This window comes from Lissotriton vulgaris, chromosome 10 (genome assembly GCF_964263255.1).
Source record: "Lissotriton vulgaris chromosome 10, aLisVul1.2, whole genome shotgun sequence".
NCBI lineage: Eukaryota > Metazoa > Chordata > Amphibia > Caudata > Salamandridae > Lissotriton > Lissotriton vulgaris.
This window is the reverse complement of record NC_141698.1, coordinates 230,016,945-230,034,217: the sequence shown is the minus strand read 5'-3', so window position 1 is coordinate 230,034,217 and position 17,273 is coordinate 230,016,945. Positions and strand designations below refer to the sequence as shown.

General features: G+C 42.6%; 1 protein-coding gene across 4 annotated transcripts in view; it reads right to left on the bottom strand.

Moving 5' to 3' along the window:
* The window catches only part of SLC4A2 (solute carrier family 4 member 2), a 1,480,655-nt gene that overhangs the window by 220,968 nt on the left and 1,242,414 nt on the right, over nucleotides 1-17,273 (bottom strand). For all 4 annotated transcript variants that reach the window (XM_086940913.1, XM_086940912.1, XM_086940914.1 and 1 more), the window contains one exon: nucleotides 5,765-5,913. In XM_086940913.1, coding sequence (XP_086797039.1) covers nucleotides 5,765-5,913 — 149 coding nt within the window. The remainder of the gene's footprint in view (nucleotides 1-5,764; nucleotides 5,914-17,273) is intronic.

Here is a 17,273-nt window from a genome sequence, read left to right as displayed (position 1 = left end):
AAAGTGCTTTAAACATAATACTCTTGTTCTTCGGACAGCAATGAAGCTGATGAATATGTGCAGCAATTGTTTCAAATCGCTTTGGGACAAACACGGCCTAGTAAGCTGTGTTTTGGACACACTGGAATCTGTTAAATAGTTGTCAACTGTGGTGTCCAATTTTGGAAGTGATATATCAGACTCAGAGACCTATCTAGCTGTCTCTGAGTCTTAATGTAAAAGCATACTGATTACACTATACAGTAAAGGTTAGATCAAAGATCAGGAAAGCAACAGGCCAATAACCCTTAGCCAAATGGAGACAGGGCCTGTCTACTGTGAACCAAAGTTTGGTCTTGCAATCGCTTGAAAATAAAAACTCAAGAACAAGAAGCCTCTGCTTGCCACCTTCCTTGCCGTCATCTTGGTTTCTGAACAAACTGATCAAGCGTTGGTTTGGGAAGAGCTGAGAAAAGATGACATGACATTTCAGCTAACCAACATATTGGTTGAAACATGCATTAATTTGATTGTGTAGGTCCACAAGTGACCAAATGCAAAGGTAAAGCAACTGGCACATTTGTGTCAAGTTTCCATGTCCTTTTCAGTTTTTATACTAATGACATCCTCCAACTTTTGCAAGAAATATCAGATGATGTGAGAATCATAAGAGGATATAAGGCTTTGCTCCTGCTATAAATAGACATTGAGTAATCTAAACCGGGCCTGCTGATGCTCTAAAACAAAACAAGGATTAACAAGACAATGTTCTTAGTATGGTACCTAATTGACCAAGCTCATTCTGAAAAGATGCCCTGGCAGGGATGGATAAGCAAAAATAATGTATCAAAATTGGCTCGAAAAAGAAATAGGAAAAAAGAAAAAGGTAAAACAAACTTTAGTCAAAGATTTCCAGCATCACTCACACAGATCAAAGGATGTGACTGACCATAGTCAGAATTACGTTTCTGAATAACAATACACTCAGATTGTAGAGGAAAAAAGTGTGCATGTGGCTGCGACGAACTCAGCAGATTTCACCCGAATATCATTTTTGTTTACACCTTAAAGACAGAAGAAAAACATTGTTGAAAAACAATAAAAATGGCCATCATCCGCTTCTATCAAGAGATGAGTACTGTGTGTCCAGTTTCCCTATGGTACCCAAGAGCTGGCTCAGTACCTTAAGTTTGGATAGAAATCAAAGCAACAAAATATGAAGCAAGTTTGTATTCAAGCAGAAGGGGTCAAGGTCCAATCATGCCTAGGTGCACTGGATAACAGAAGAAAACACACAGATCAATCAAAAAGAAAATGGAGTGGACCGTTGATCAGAGGTGATGGCAAACCCTTTTAGCACAGAGTTGTAAGTCTTCTGCCAAATTTCTATGGTTGGATACAAGAAGAAATCGTTGTAGCAGTAGCTCAGCTGGGAAAGAAATTTCTTGGGGCTATGCTGGTCTTAAAAATGAATGAAAAAGGGCTGTCCAGCATGAACAGAAAAGTCAGATTCCATGGCAGCGCCTTGCATAAGCTCAGCAAGCTAAGTCTAGTAAGGATTGTCTATGCATGAGTATGTAATTGTGCCTTGGTATCATCAAAATCAAAATTTCTTTATTCGACTGACAGAAAAGCAGTCATAAAAGCACATAAGTACATTGTTATACAATTCATTCAAAAAGATTTTTACATCAAACCTATCTAAAATAGTCAATTCGCGAGAGGATTAAGAGGATGCAGTAGTCCAGTATAAATGTACTTGGTCGAGACATGATTACATAAATAGCACAGATCAACTTGGAATCATCCTTCCATACTTAGTCTAAACTTCAGGGCTGTTTTTAAAAACTTGCAAGTAAAAAAAGTGCTGTCGTCGTGCAACATTTGAAGATATAAAAGTGCAGGCTTAATCTGTACAAAATTCATCTTTTTAAGCAAAGGTTTTAAAAACATTTTTCTTGGACTCGAATAGTAAGAACACAGGAATAAAAAGTGAGCCAGATCTTGCGGAGACTTGTTGTCGCAGCCGCAGGCTGGCAACACTTGACCTCTGTGGGCTCCACTCGGCACAGCTAAGAGCAAATGGTAGAGACCAAATCGGAATCTGCTCAACAAAAAGCGCTCGTGTCTAGATATATTCCATGATAAATACGGTTCGGAGAATACACAAGTCTTTGTTAGTGTGTGACTCCTTTCGCTGGGCTTCTTTAACTCGGTTTCTTCCCTGTCAAGTTGTCGTTTTAGCATGAAAGTGTTTTTTACAAAGATAACATCTTTCTTGGAGATGTGCTGGGGTGTTAGGTAAAGGTCCAATCTACCCAGGTCTTTACAACAGTTTCTAATATATTTCATCCAGGGTATCTTGAGTTGTCCTTCCCAAGAGAGGGCTTCAGCGAGGATGTTATGAGTCAGTGGTATAGATACATTGCGCCAACAGTTTAACCAGCAGAGCAGAGGGTTTGCAGCCATTTTGTCTCCTAGGTACGGTGTGCCCAATTCCTCATGTACAGAGAAATTAGCAGTACTTTTTGGTAAACTCAGGACCTGTTTCAGGAAGTCATTTTCAAGAGTCACCAGGGCATCTGCTGGTAAGATGCCCCACAGCTCACTTCCGTAACATGCCACTGCAACGCTTTTTGCCTGGTATAATTTCATTATGGCGGACACTGGAGTATTACCCAATTTGCGTGCGAAATCCATTATTCCAGAGTTGGTCCTTAGTACTTCGCCTTTCTTTTTTGTTATGGCAGGGCCCCATGAAAGTTTGTGGTCGAACAATACTCCTAAATAGGAAAATGTTTTTGTTAGCGGTATGTTTTCCCCGTTGACTGAAAAGGGGTATCGTTTTTTGGGGGTTAATCCAACCGTCATAACAAAGGATTTGGAGTTATTGATATTCAGGCCACGTGAGGACATGAATTGGAAGAAAGAATTCAATAACTTTTGAAGTCCGAGTGCGGTTCTGGATAACAGGACGGCGTCGTCCGCGTATAGCAGGACCGGCACCCCTGTTTTCCCAATACGAGGATAATCCGTGTCAGTTTTTACCAAGTGCTCTTCAAGTCCATTAATATATAAATTAAAAAGAAAAGGTGCTAAAATACAGCCCTGCCTGACTCCCCGGTTGATATTAAAATCTCTCGTTACTTTCAGGTCTTTTGTGTATCGTACATTTGCACGGGTGCCATTGTGTAGGTCGGCCAGGAAGTTGATCAAATTATATTCGACGCCCATGTTTTGCAGGATTTCCCATAGTTTGCTCCTATCAACACAGTCAAAGGCCGAAGAAAGGTCCATGAAGGCCATATACAAAGTTCCATCTCTTGCTTGGGTGTATTTACCGCTTATTAAATATAGATTCAGACACTGTGTGGTTGTTGCATGTCCAGGTCTGAATCCGTACTGTACAGGGGTCATTATATTGTTTTGTTTGGCCCAAGCGTTCAGTCGATTTAAAAGTACCCCTCCCACTACCTTAGCAACAGAGTTTATCAGGGAGATTGGTCTATAGAAAGCTGCTTTTGTTCTGTCGCCCTTTTTGTATACGGGGATGATAGTAGATGCTCCCCAGGACTTAGGAGCCCCCACTTCGACCCCGGCATTGATGACAGATGTAAGAATTGGTGCCCATAAAGTAATGTTAGATTTAAATAGGTCTGGTGGAAGACCGTCAGGGCCCGGGGCTTTGTTGCTAGAGAGACCAAGTATCCCTATTTCTATTTCTTTAGTTGAAAAGTGTAGGGGGCTGCTTTCAGGGAGATTAAGTGTTTTTAGTGACTGTGGAGCATCGCTCTTAAAGATGGATCCAAAGTGGGTAATCCAGTCATTCTCTGGTATGACTGTGCCTAGACTTTCAGCATTCGGGTCGTCAAAAAGTGGTTTATTAATTATATTCCAGAACTTTGAGCTGTTGCCCAAAGTTGAGGGGTCGAGCAAAGATTCCCATGTTTTGGATTTTAAAGATTTTTTGCGTAAAGCAAGTGCGTTTTTGTAATCTGCTCGAAGGGTCTTAACAAGTGCAGAGTCTCTCGGCTTATTTTGAAGGGCAGCTTTTAGTTTGCGGTTTGCAAAAGAACAGGCATGATCAAACCATCGGGGGTGTTGAGCAGTTGTTCCCTTCGCGGTTACGGTCAATAGTTGATCTATCATTTTGGACACCACTGCAAAGGCGGCTAAGATAGATTCCGGTGGAGCGGAATCTGTGGCACAAAGCTTAAGTTCAGGTTCACAGTGTTTGGCAATGGTCTCATACAGTTTGTCACTATTTACCAGATTCCATTTCAAGCGGCGGTTATTGTTAGCCGGCTTAAGTACCCCTGGATCCTTGATATTTTTTTGGAGTACAGAAGAGTCACATTGTAGCTCAAGATGTAGGGGGTTGTGATCACTATGAATACTAACAAGGATATCAAACTTTAAAACCTGTTGGACCACACCAGCAGAAAGGAGGATGTGATCTATGAAGGACCCTGACTCAGATCCTTTATAGGTTGGGTTTTCGTAGGTAAATGAGTCGTCTTTCATTGATAGTGCCATGATCATGTTCGTGGAATCCATTAGGGTATTCAGTTTTGTTCCGCGATGGCAGTGTGTGAAGTGGGGGCCAGTTTTAAGTCCGCAGCCCAAAGATCCCAGAGTTGTCAAAAGTGGGTTGCCGCAGATATGCGTATTAAAATCACCAAGAAGAATTTTATCCTGTGGCAGTTTTGTCCAGTTTTCAATTAGGTAATTTTCAAGATTGTCGATATTACAGTCGCTTGAGTTGGCGACAGAATTATAAAAATGTATCAGAGTTAAGCCTTTCTTTCCCCTTCTGAGGGTCAGGATCTGGAAATTCCTGCTTTGGCCTTGGTAATTTTCATTAAATCTTCTTAGTCGTCCTCATCCAGAGTCCATTCACCTACATGGGCACAATTCTCACAACCTTCTCCCCATACGAGTTAATCAAATTCTGATAAAAGCCACTTCTATATTTCAAGGTAACCTGTACTTTAGGCAGAGAAGTGTAAGAGCACCTAATAACACTGACAGTTGTTGGAGAAGCATCATAGTTCACATGTTATTCGAAGTTGTGCTCTAGAAGTGGTTTACTCTTTTGCATGTGACCAATGCTAAGATCTATACTTATATATCAATGTTCATTGATACTACTATGATTGCCTTCTACTCAACTTTGGTCCATTGTTTGAAGTCAGGCAGAAAAATGGGCATCAAGGTAATTGCGGACTTCAAGGAACTCTCTAGCTTTTGATAATGGTGCAAATATTGTTGAAGCTGCAGGGTTGAAATGTAAAGAGACACCAGGATGTGTTAAAGGCCCTAGAATTACCTGGCAAGAGTGAGAAAGCCTCAAGACTTTGTAATTTTCTAGGCCTTGAAAGTGCCTCTCAGCAAAGACCTAATTCAGTTCCTCTACAGCGATGGTAACACCACAATTGCTCCCTTGGAGTAGAAAGGTGACCACAGCTTCAAATAATCTTCACTGATCCCTGTGGTGATCTTGTTAACACACATGATATATGAATGTCTGAAAGTACAATATTTCCACCAAAAAGAGGTTGATATATTACCCCACGCAGGAAAAGGTGACAATAGTCATGCAGGCTTTCTGCACCCTTTATTGCCAGAACAATACGTTTTTAAATTAAATTTCAAGACAAATAATGAGGGGAAGAACATATTCCCTGATGTAAAACAGACAATAAATTGAATCAAACCTGAACAAAAGTCTTCAAACAACATTAAAAAAAGAGGTACTCAAAAATGATTACTACTACACACTCACCATGTAAAACGCCTCTTCAAAGACCAATAAAGGCCCTGAGAATCCAACCACCAGGAGAGGTTGGGCGCCCACCAAGCAAAATATGATCCCTTGCAAAGCTGTAGAGATGATGAGTTCAGACACACCGATAAGACCACTCGTCTTCTCACCTGCAAAATGGTAAAACGTTATTCTAACATTAATAGTCCAGATATATTCCAATAGGTCCTTTGCAATTATAAATGTAAACCTTTTGACCTCTTTTCTCTCTAACAGAGAACAGTCAGTTTGTCTTGGTGACTTCAGGTCAAATCCCTTTTTGTTACCCTGCCGAGTCCCCCAGGGTTCATCTCTGAGCCCTACGCTGTTTAATATTTATGTTGCCCCTAAGTGAAACTTATTAAATCTTTTGGCTTCTTCACCATTGCTTATGCAGACGACACACAAATGATTGTGGCCATTCCGAATATTGTCGAGGAGGTCACCAAGAGTTTCAACAATTGTATGAGTGAAGTGGCCAAGTGGATGAGGCTTAATTCTCTCAAGCTAAATTCTGACAAAACGGATATTCTCCTAGTCGGCAAGGACACCTCGTTTTGGAACACTTTTTGGTTACCTTCATCTTTTGGTACTCTCCCTAGTCCAGAGCTGAAAGTCAAGGATTTAGGGGGGATGTTCGATGCCAACCTCACTTTTAGAGACCAGGTCAGCACAATTACCTCGTTTTGCTTTTTCACTTTAAAAATGTTCAGGAAAATTCTTCCCTTTCTCCCTTTTGAACTACAAAAATCAGTGATCATTGCATCAGTGTTGTCAAAGCTGGACAACTGCAATGCTTTGTACCAGGGTCTTAATTTAGACACACTTAATAAACTCCAGCTTTTACAGAATGCTACAGGCGTCTCCTAAAGAAGATACCTAAATTTCACTCAGTGTCTCAAGTGTTAGTTGATCTTCACGGCTCCCAATTAAGAAACGGGTGGTCTTAAAGGCACTTTGTAAGGCCCATAAATCCTCTTGTGTGTTTGATCCAAAATCGCTGCAGAAAAGTTTTAAGTGGTACATACCTAGAAGGCACCTGCGCTCCACTGCAGCCAGAGCTCTGGCAATACCCAACTTTGAAAAAGTCTCATGAGAAGATAGGAGCTTTGTGTATTCCACATGCATGTTGTGGAAAACACTCCCCGTTGAACTTAAACTTCAGTTGAATTTATCTAGTTTTAGAAAGCAACTTAAACCTTGACTTTTTTTGGCCTCTCTTTAAGACTGTTTTTTTGGTGCTATCTACCTGATTTGATGTCAGCGCCAAGATGCCTTTGGGCATGTGTGGGGCTTAATAAAACCATATCAATGAAACGTTTGCATTGGATAATTCCATTAGAAGTTCTCTTATAGGTCATCATTTAAACAGTATCAGTGTTGCACCTTTCCTCAACCCTTAAACCACCACAGGGTCAGATTGTATGCTACAGATGGCCAACATTCCTTGAATCCACGTTTCTACCTTACCACTTTAACAAAATAACAAAACATGGTGACCTTTGACCTATCTCTCATCAAGGCTATGCATAGGAAAAATACTTTCCTAAACTCTCCTTCACTGAGGACCATCATATGAGATGACACTGAAAAACACAATATCTATTGGTTTCATCTCATAAACTAAGACACTGCCTACTCTTTCTACTGTTGGTTTTCCACACAAAGCCATACAATATGTAATATCATCTTCACTATCTCCTAGCACATGTTATAATATTAACTTATTTTCCACACAAAACAAAGGATTGTTTTCTTGCCTGCTGTATACCGCCTTCATTCAGTCTTTCCTTTTCAGGCAAGAACTCTCCTTCCAATTCACAAAACATAACTATTCACATAAAAAATAGTAACGTGCTCTAATTAACATGCATAGTCAACACCACACAAACGAATGCAGACACACACAACGTCATGCTCTCTGCTGTCCTGATGTCTCAATATCCTCACTCTTCCAAGATATAGGAAAGCTGGCACTTCTCTCTACAGATCCTATTCCCAGCTTGTGTTTCACAGGCCCTTACTTGGTACTGTTACAATACACCACACAAAATGGCTGTGTTTCTTCATTTAATAGTTAGATGAGAGCAACAGAGAAAGAAGAGTGCAATCAGCTAGGGTGAGTGCCAATGTTCGTTGTTCCCCTGTTTTTCCCCCTCCTGTCAATAGCAAGCCTAAATAGTCAAGTTTTTAGGAGCTTATTGAACAAGCATTGGCATAGCCAATAGGTCTCACCTTTGGGACCTTATAAGTGTTTAGCCACGCAACAGTTGATGTTGTTGCACCAAGGATATTGTGCTGCATAACTAAATACTTAGTAGGTCCTAAAAGCGAGACCTATTGGCTATGCCAATGCTTGTTTTAAAGGTGGCCTCGAAACGTGTCTCTATTGGGCTCTGTTTTGTGCCCTGGCCCAGGCGGTACGTTTTTTTCTGGACTGCAGTGACAGCAGGCACATCGATGTGCATGTGCTCACACTGCTCACTAGCGGAGAAGTTAGGGCATGACGTCATGCCAGGTGAGCGTTGTTGGGGAAGGGAAATCCTTTAAAGAGTCATTTTCTCTCTGAATTTGCCTTCTCTTTTTGGTACTTGGGAGCAGCACAGTGTCGAGGTGTGACCAGGGCTTTAAGTAGAAGTTTTTTCAATATTATATACAAGCCATAGTTGCTGTTTATTTATCCTATACATCTAACAACCATTGTCAAAGCCAATAGTCCTGACTTGAAATGAAATGAAATTTGATTTGTAGAGCGCATGGCTGCCCGAAAGTGTCCCAGCGCTTGCTTAGGGAACCCGTCCTGGTATTCCCCTGCGAGATAACCCATTACTGGGCATCCCCAAGGTGAAAGCCAGGCATCCCGCTGCGAGGGGCCGTTGTGGAGATTAAGCAAGCTATTGCCCAGAGTTACAGAGTGGGACTCCATGATTAGAATAGGCACCGAGGCGAGAATTGTCAGGTCCGGGGAAATTTGAGCCCAAGACCTGCCGAGGCGGGGAATTGAACCCTGGTCCGGGCCAGACCTCTGCATCAGGTCTGCCGCTCCAACCACTTGAGCCACACTTCTCCACTTGTTGTAGGTATGATGTTACTTATATCATATATCTGGATGCAATGACAGAAACAGCAAAATAAAAGTTGAGCAGCACACTATGCTAAGCACAGAATTTTAGTTTAAGTTTTTTAAGCCACGCCCTTAAATACACAGGACACGCCCCTTTGAGAGACCCCACCCCCATTTTTATCATCCCACTTAAAGCCCCGCCTGCAGCTAGGTTGTGCTCTATAAGTTTTATACCTTCACACTTAAAGACATACATACAAACATACGTTGGGTACTTAGGCCTTGCGCTGTGCCTCCTACCCCCAGCATGCTGGAACCTGAGGTGGAGGCCGCCGCTCGGGGTCCAGGCCAGGAATGATGCTCCATCTTCCTGCTAATGAATTCCCACTGATCAATCGGCCGAAGTAATGTTAGCAGCTAAAGGTGCCGGTAGGAGGGAGGGAGGCTACAGCCTGCTAATGGAAGCCCTCTGCAGCGGCTGCAGTTAGTGAGCAGGCCCTAGGGCGGCTCTTGTGCAAATGAAATGAAGCCATCCTGGAGATAAGCCTGATGTCGTCGCGTGCCGCCATGTTTGGGCAGCTCAATGCAACGGTAGTGGGAAGTAGCAGAACTGGTTTTCAAGTCCCGGCGCGGTGAAGCTTCCCTCACACATGTCCCTATTTTCTACCATTGAAACAAGACACCCTTTACTGATATGGGCATAACATCACTGATTGGTACACATTTTGATTGGTTCTAATTGTAACCACTTTTACTTGCTTGCAGCTGTCCAATGAGATGCATTCTTAAAAATACGAAACACAACCAAACACATGGTGAGCTGACCACCTAGTACCCCTCACAATGATGCATACGGTATGCAGGTCACAGGGGTCTCATGCAAGTACTCTTCAACCTCTTATCACAGAATTGCATGAAAGCACTGGAATCAGGCAACACAACCAGGTCACCCGCCAATAAACCAACTATGACACAGTTTACTATCAGGGCTGGTACTTTATTTAGACCATTCCAAATCACTGCTTTATAGCGTCACCGCTAGAGGCCACAGGAGAGCGGTAGAGTGCAACAAATACATTTAAACAAGGAAGCTATTGGCTTCAGGAATGTGAAAGAAAGCTCTCTTATCTTGAAAGCTGATGACCCATGACGAGAGAGGAAAGCCATATGGCGCCTCGGCTTGTAAGCGCGCTCCCGCGCGCGCGCGCTCCCGCGCACTCAAGCTCTAGGCCACAGTGGTAGCATTTTCTGAAGCCCTTACTAAAAGTCTGGCCAGACCAGCGTGCGCTGGTTCAGGCCGAGACCTAAAAACGTATACAGGAACTAAACTGAGATTAGGATTTTTGGACATCGGCTGTAGGACAGTGAGTACATCACATGACAAAATCTCTGACTCTGGGACAGATAACAATCACATTGGCCCACAAAATATACCACCACAAAAAAATACAATGGGAGACACATGCATTATGAAATTAAATAAATCTGCAAAGGGAAATATACTTATGCTGGGACTAGGAAATACATACACTGAATAGGAGATACATACATGGCCATGGAGCCAAGGGTACATTCAATGGGGCAGAAAACACACTGACATCAATGTAGCAAGCACAGAAATTAGGGTACATTCATATTGCTACAGAAACCACAGAGACACCAAGGCATAAAACACAAACAGTGGCAATGGAAGTTAAGTAACCGGGGATTAGGAAAGGAGAGTCTGCAGTGCTAATGATCTGAAACCTTGGCGGTAAGACTCTCCTCCTTTGGAACAGGGTGCACTTGACACTAGGACACGGAACACAGTGACACTGGGATGGAGAATAGGGTTACAAAGAGACAGACAGTAATTTTCATTGGGCTGGGAGAAACCTGACACTTGGTCAGGTAATGCCTGGGACTCTAGTATGGAATACACTGACACTGAGACATTGAGGTACTTACGTCTCTGACAGCTGGGCAAGAACAATGTGAAAGTAAGATATACATGGGACATATTTGCCCACATGCATCAAAGTGAATTGCATGCGCAAACGGTGCAAATCGCATTTTTCGTCCGTTTGCGAATGTAATTGACTAATTTGGAATGCATCATGCATTTCGCAATTTTAGGAATCGCAACCATGTTGCGATTTCAAAAATTGCGATTTCATTTAAGAAATCGCAATTTCAGATTTCTTAAATTCAATGCATGATCATTTTTAATTGCGAATTGGCAATTTGGAAGTGGTAAATTAGCATGAAGTTGAACTTCATGCTAATTTACCGAAAACTTTCAAATATGCACAAATTGCATTTTTTAAAGTTTTAATTTACACACACACATGCCCTTGGGGCATGTGTGTGTGTAAATTGCATTTAAAGTTACATTTTAGGGGTGCAGGGAGGGGTTCTTTGGAACCCCCCTGCACCCTTGAAATTGCATTCACATTTTGCGAATCGCAATTTGAAATTCGCATATTGTGAATGCCTTCCCATTCATTCCTATGGGCCTTTTGGCCCATAGGAATCAATGGGAAGGGTTTTCCTTAATTGCGATTCGCAAATTGTGAATCACAATTAAGGAAAAATACAGATTTGCAAAAATAAATGCGAATTGTTCATGCATTGCAGTTTGCGATTTCTAAATTGCGATTCCTTAATTTTCGCAATTTAGGAATCGCAAATGGGTGCAATGATGCATGTGGCCGATTGAGAATTAAATTGTTAGGACATAGAGACTTACACTGGAACAGTGAAATACAATGACACTTGCCAGCGACCAAAATCGAATTACAAGGTTTAATATCTTTCTATTATTCCAACGAGGCATACCAAAATAGCGTGGCCGAAGCACAACATTTCAACCTCTGTAATTAACTATACATTGAATGGAAAGTGTTAATTTACAAATATTCTTTATTTTACCAATACGATTTAAAATGTATATGTATTTTGAATTATATAGGGAGACACTGGCACAAGGATATTGGTGCAGGGCAAAATTTACAATGGGACAGAGAATTCACTTCACGTGAGAAAAGAGATACTGGTACAACGAGAAGCAGAGTGATACACATTTTGGGTCAGGAAACATGGTGCCAATAGGACACTGATTCCTTCTTAGAATATTTACCAGCTCACATACGCTCACACACTTCTGTCATAATTCGAAACACACATCTTCATCCACAGCCTTAGCACAACACGCTTCTCATTACATTCGGACAAGAGTCAAAACTGGACAAGAGACACTCTGTAATTGAATAAACTGGCAATTGGGTGGAAAATTCAGAGACATCAAGACAGGGAATGCAATAAACCTGTAACAGGGACACCTCAACATCAGGCATGAATTCTACTTTTTCTAGCACAAGGAAAGGGGAACAACTATCAGCAAGGTATAAATGTGTGGAGGCAGAGAAAAACATAGAAAATAGGGCAGAGAATGGTTGACAAATATCTAGCTGTTTTAAGGTAAAATAGGTCTGTGAGTTGGCAAGAGGCCGTGCTTGATTTGTAAACAAAAGAGTGCGGGTACCTGAAGCTCTTGTGCACTGAATACCAAGGCTGGTAGTCTTAATCCACCTCCTGCCTCTATAATTTACTACCAGACACTCCATGACCCTTTATATCACCCTAACCCCTTCAGCCTATCTTTTAAAAGTACAAAAAAACATTTCTAAAATTGCCTGTTTTTGCAAATAAGATGCACAATAATGCCTCCTTCAGTTTTAGACAAAAATAATCACATTGTTATGCTTTTCCAAGACTAGCTTACAATGGGGTTTCACCTGTTATAGGGTGTCAGAGTCTGCTGTTCACTCTTCTACAGAGACCGTGGACACCTAAGAAGGCATGCTCTCAGGTTTATGGTGTACATCATTCACCAGGTTAGCAGTGTTGTTAAATCAGGCACTGGCAAAAAACTTAGCATTAAACATCCCGTGGGTACTGTCCCAGCACTCTCAACAGCTGTCATCCTTCAACTTCTTTTAAATTAATGTATTTGCACCAACAGGCATCAAGGCTTGAAACAGAGGGCCAGACACTCAAACACACAAAAATAGAAATGACTACCTCTCCCCAAAAAAGCCCCATAGAGGAAAGTTATCAGTGTAATATTAATGACATGCTTTCAGCAGTTTTTGAAATTTGAGATGGTCCTCAGTAAGGCGGAGCCAGAGTATGAGGTAGCTCCAAAGCTTTGAGCCTCGAATCCAACAAAATTCAGTCTTCAAACAAGCATTTGCAATGCAATAGATCTCGCATTTACACAAGTTTGAGCAATTGGCATTGTAAATAAATGCCTTGTATTTTTGTTTTGGTTTTTAAAACATAAATAAAATGCATTGTCATTTACAATGCTAATAGCTTAAACTCACAAATGCGAAACCTATTGCATTATAAATGCTTGTGTTATTAAAGGTGCCTTTCTTTTTCAAACCAAACCTCCAATTTATTCTAAACTAAAAGCAGGAGAGGGTGATAGTTTGAAACAAAAATTATAATTCTCAGGGGAAACGGGAAACATTTTAGAATGGCAGATTATGAAACATGTTTCATGTTCAAAAACCAGAAAACTGCAAGATTAGTTTTGCCTTGTGCCTTACATATCATGAAATCTGGAGCTGTGGCGCTGGGAAATAAAGGGGGACATCTGGGCACTGTATGCCGTCAAAGTTTCTAAACTCCAAATGTTTATAACTTTTTATGGCGTGAGGCCACCCCTTAAGCCTCATCAACAGCAAAGCATTTCAACAATACATAATGAGCACTGCTCAAAACGACTCTGTGGTTGCCGGACCTGACCAGACTGAAGGTGGAGATAGAAGCGACTATCCGCCTTTAGCAGATATCATGTGTTGTACCTACACCTCTATGGCTCATACCTCCAGCCTCGCTGTTCGGTGGTAAACACTGAAAAAGGACAAACAAGTTGGCATAAGAGGCGAGCATCTAAAAAAAGAGCCAAACAAGCATTTGCAATGCAATAGGTGTCGCATTAGTAAAGTTTGAGCTATTGGTATTGTATATGACACATTTTTTATTTATGTGTTGGTTTGGAAAATAGAGAAATTAATAGCTTTGTCAGTTACAATGCCAATAGTTATAACATTCGCAAATGTGACACCTATAGCATTTGTAATGCAATATGTGTTGTATTTAAGTGACTTAGATGTATTGATCTTACAAATAACAATGGCTTTTAAATGTTCTCACTAATTAATACTTAAATAAAAGTTATTGTAATTTATAATGGCAATAGCTTAAAGTTTTGTAAATAACTTTTGTGAAGATTATGTTCAGTGTATTTTATTGTGACGAAAATCCAAGAACAGAAGTGAAATATTGACATCTTTTTCTGACATTTGTAATAAAGCTTGCAAAATTGAGAGAACATATTTGAACCAGTTGTTGATTGGTTGCACAGATTGATGCTGTGGTGGCGCTGAGTGATGTTGTGGTGGCGACGAGTGATGCTGTAGCGTTCAGTGATGCTGTGGTAGCGCATAGTGATGTTGTGGTGCCCCTGAGTGATGCTGTGGTGGTGCTGAGTGATGCTGTGGTGATGCGATAGATAGAGTGAGGGCGATAGATAGACAGAGTGAGGGCGATAGATAGATAGAGGGAGGGCGATAGATAGAGTGAGGGTGATAGATAGATAGAGTGAGGGCGATAGATAGACAGAGTGAGGGCGATAGATAGAGGGAGGGCGATAGATAGATAGAGTGAGGGTGATAGATAGATAGAGTGAGGGAGATAGATAGATAGATAGATAGATAGATAGATAGATAGATAGATAGATAGAGTGAGTGCGATAGATAGATAGATAGATAGATAGATAGATAGATAGATAGATAGATAGATAGATAGAGTGATGGCGATAGAGTGAGTGCGATAGAAAGACAGATAGAGTGAGGGCGATAGATAGACAGATAGATAGAGTGAGGGTAATAGAGTGAGGGCGATAGATAGATAGATAGATAGATAGATAGATAGATAGATAGATAGATAGATAGATAGATAGAGTGAGTGCGATAGATAGAGGACAATAGATAGATAGATAGATAGATAGATAGATAGATAGATAGGTAGATAGATAGATAGATAGATACATAGATACATAGATAGATAGAGTGAGGGCGATAGATAGGGGGCGATAGATAGATAGATAGAGTGAGGGCAATAGATAGAGGGTGATAGATAGATAGAGTGAGGGCAATAGATAGATAGATAGATAGAGTGAGGGCGAAAGATAGAGTGAGGGCGATAGATAGAGTGAGGGCGATAGATAGATAGAGTGAGGGCGATAGATAGATAGAGTGAGGGCGATAGATAGATAGAGTGAGGGCGATAGATAGATAGAGTGAGGGCGATAGATAGATAGAGTGAGGGCGATAGACAGATAGAGTGAGGGCGATAGATAGATAGATAGATAGATAGAGTGAGGGGTGATAGATAGAGTGAGGGCGATAGATAGAGTGAGGGCGGTAGAGTGAGGGCGATAGATAGATAGATTGATAGAGTGAGGGGCGATAGATAGATAGATAGATAGATAGATAGATAGATAGATAGATAGATAGAGTGAGTGAGGGGCGATAGATAGATAGAGTGAGGGCGATAGAATGAGTGAGGGCGATAGAGTGAGGGGCGATAGATAGAGTGAGGGTGCTAGATAGATAGATAGATAGATAGATAGATAGATAGATAGATAGATAAACAGATAGAGTGAGGGAGATAGATAGATAGATAGATAGATAGATAGATAGATAGATAGATAGATAGATAGATAGATAGATAGATAGAGCGATAGATAGAGGGCGATAGATAGACAGATAGACAGATAGATGGTTTTGTGTGTGTGTGTGGTTGTGTGTGGTTGTGTGTAGTTGTGTGTGTGGTTGTGGTTGGGTGTGTGGTGTGTGTGGTTGTGTGTGTGTGGTTGTGTGTTTGTGGTTTTGTGTGTGTGGTTGTGTGTGTGTGGGGTTGTGTGTGTGGTTGTGTGTCTTGTGATTGGGGTTGTGTGTTGTGTTTGGGGTTGTGTGTGTGGTTGTGGGGTTACGTGTGTGGTTGTGTGTGTGCTTGTGGTTGCATGTGTGTGGTTGTGTGTGTGTGTGGTTGTGTGTGTGGTTGTGTGTGTGTTGGGGGGGTTGTGTGTGGGGTTGTATGTGTGTGGGGTTGTGTGTGTCTGGGGTTGTGTGTGTGTGCGGGGTTGTGTGTGTATGGGGGGTTGTGTGTGTATGGGGGTTGTGTGTGTGGGGGGGGGTTGTGTGTGTGTAGGGTTGTGTGTGTGTAGGGTTGTATGTGTGTGGGGTTGTGTGTGGGGGGTTGTGTGTGTGTGGTTGGTTGTGTGTGGTTGGTTGTGTGTGTGGGGTTGTGTGTGGTGGGTTGTGTGTGGGGGTGTGTGTTTGTGGGGTTGTGTGTGTGGGGGGTTGTGTTTGTGTGGGGGTTGTGTGTGTGGGGTTGTGTGTGTGTGGGGTTGTGTGTGTGGGGGTTTGTGTGTGTGTGGGGGGATGTGTGTGTGGGGGGGTTGTGTGTGGGGGTATGTGCGTGGGGTTTGTGTGTGTGGGGTGTGTGGGGAGGGTGTACAGTGGGGTGTGTGGAATGTGTGTGTGTGGGGGGTTGTGTGTGGGGTTGTGTGTGGGGTTGTTTGTGGGGTTGTGTGTGTGGGGATGTGTTTGTGGGTGTATGCATGTGCGGGGGTCTGGGTGTGTGTGTGGGGTTGTGTGTGTGTGTGGGGTTGCGTGTGTGTGTGCGGGGTTGCGTGTGTGGGGGGGTTGTGTGTGTGGGGTTGTGTTTGTGGGGCGGTTGTGTGTTTGGGGTTGTATGTGTGTGGGGGTGTGTGTGGGGGCTTGTGTGTGTGTGGTTGGTTGTGTGTGGGGGGTTGTGTGTGGGGGGTTGTGTGTGTGGTGGGTTGTGTGTGTGGGGGGTTGTGTTTGTGGGGTTGTGTGTGTGGGGGGTTGTGTGTGTGTGGAGGGGTTGTGTGTGTGGGGTTGTATGTGTGTGGGGTTGTGTGTGGGGGGTTGTGTGTGTCTGGGGTTGTGTGTGTGTGTGGGTGCGGGGTTGTGTGGGTGTGGGGTTGTGTGTGGGGGGTTGTGTGTGTGGGGTTGTATGCTTGTGGGGTTGTATGTGTGTGGGGTTTGTGTGTGTGGTTGGTTGTGTGTGTGGGGTTGTGTGCGTGGTGGGTTGTGTGTGTGGGGGTTGTGTTTATGGGGGTTGTGTGTGTGGGGGGGTTGTGTGTGTGGGGGGGTTGTGTGTGTGTGGGGTTGTGTGTGTGTGGGGTTGTGTGTGTGTGGGGTTGTGTGGGTGGGGGGGTTGTGTGTGTTGGGGGTTGTGTGTGTGGGGGTTGTGTGTGGGGGGGTGTATGTGTGTGGGGGTGTGTGGGGGTTGTGTGTTTGGGGTGTGTGTGTGGGGTGTAAGTGGGGGCATGAGGGGTGTGTG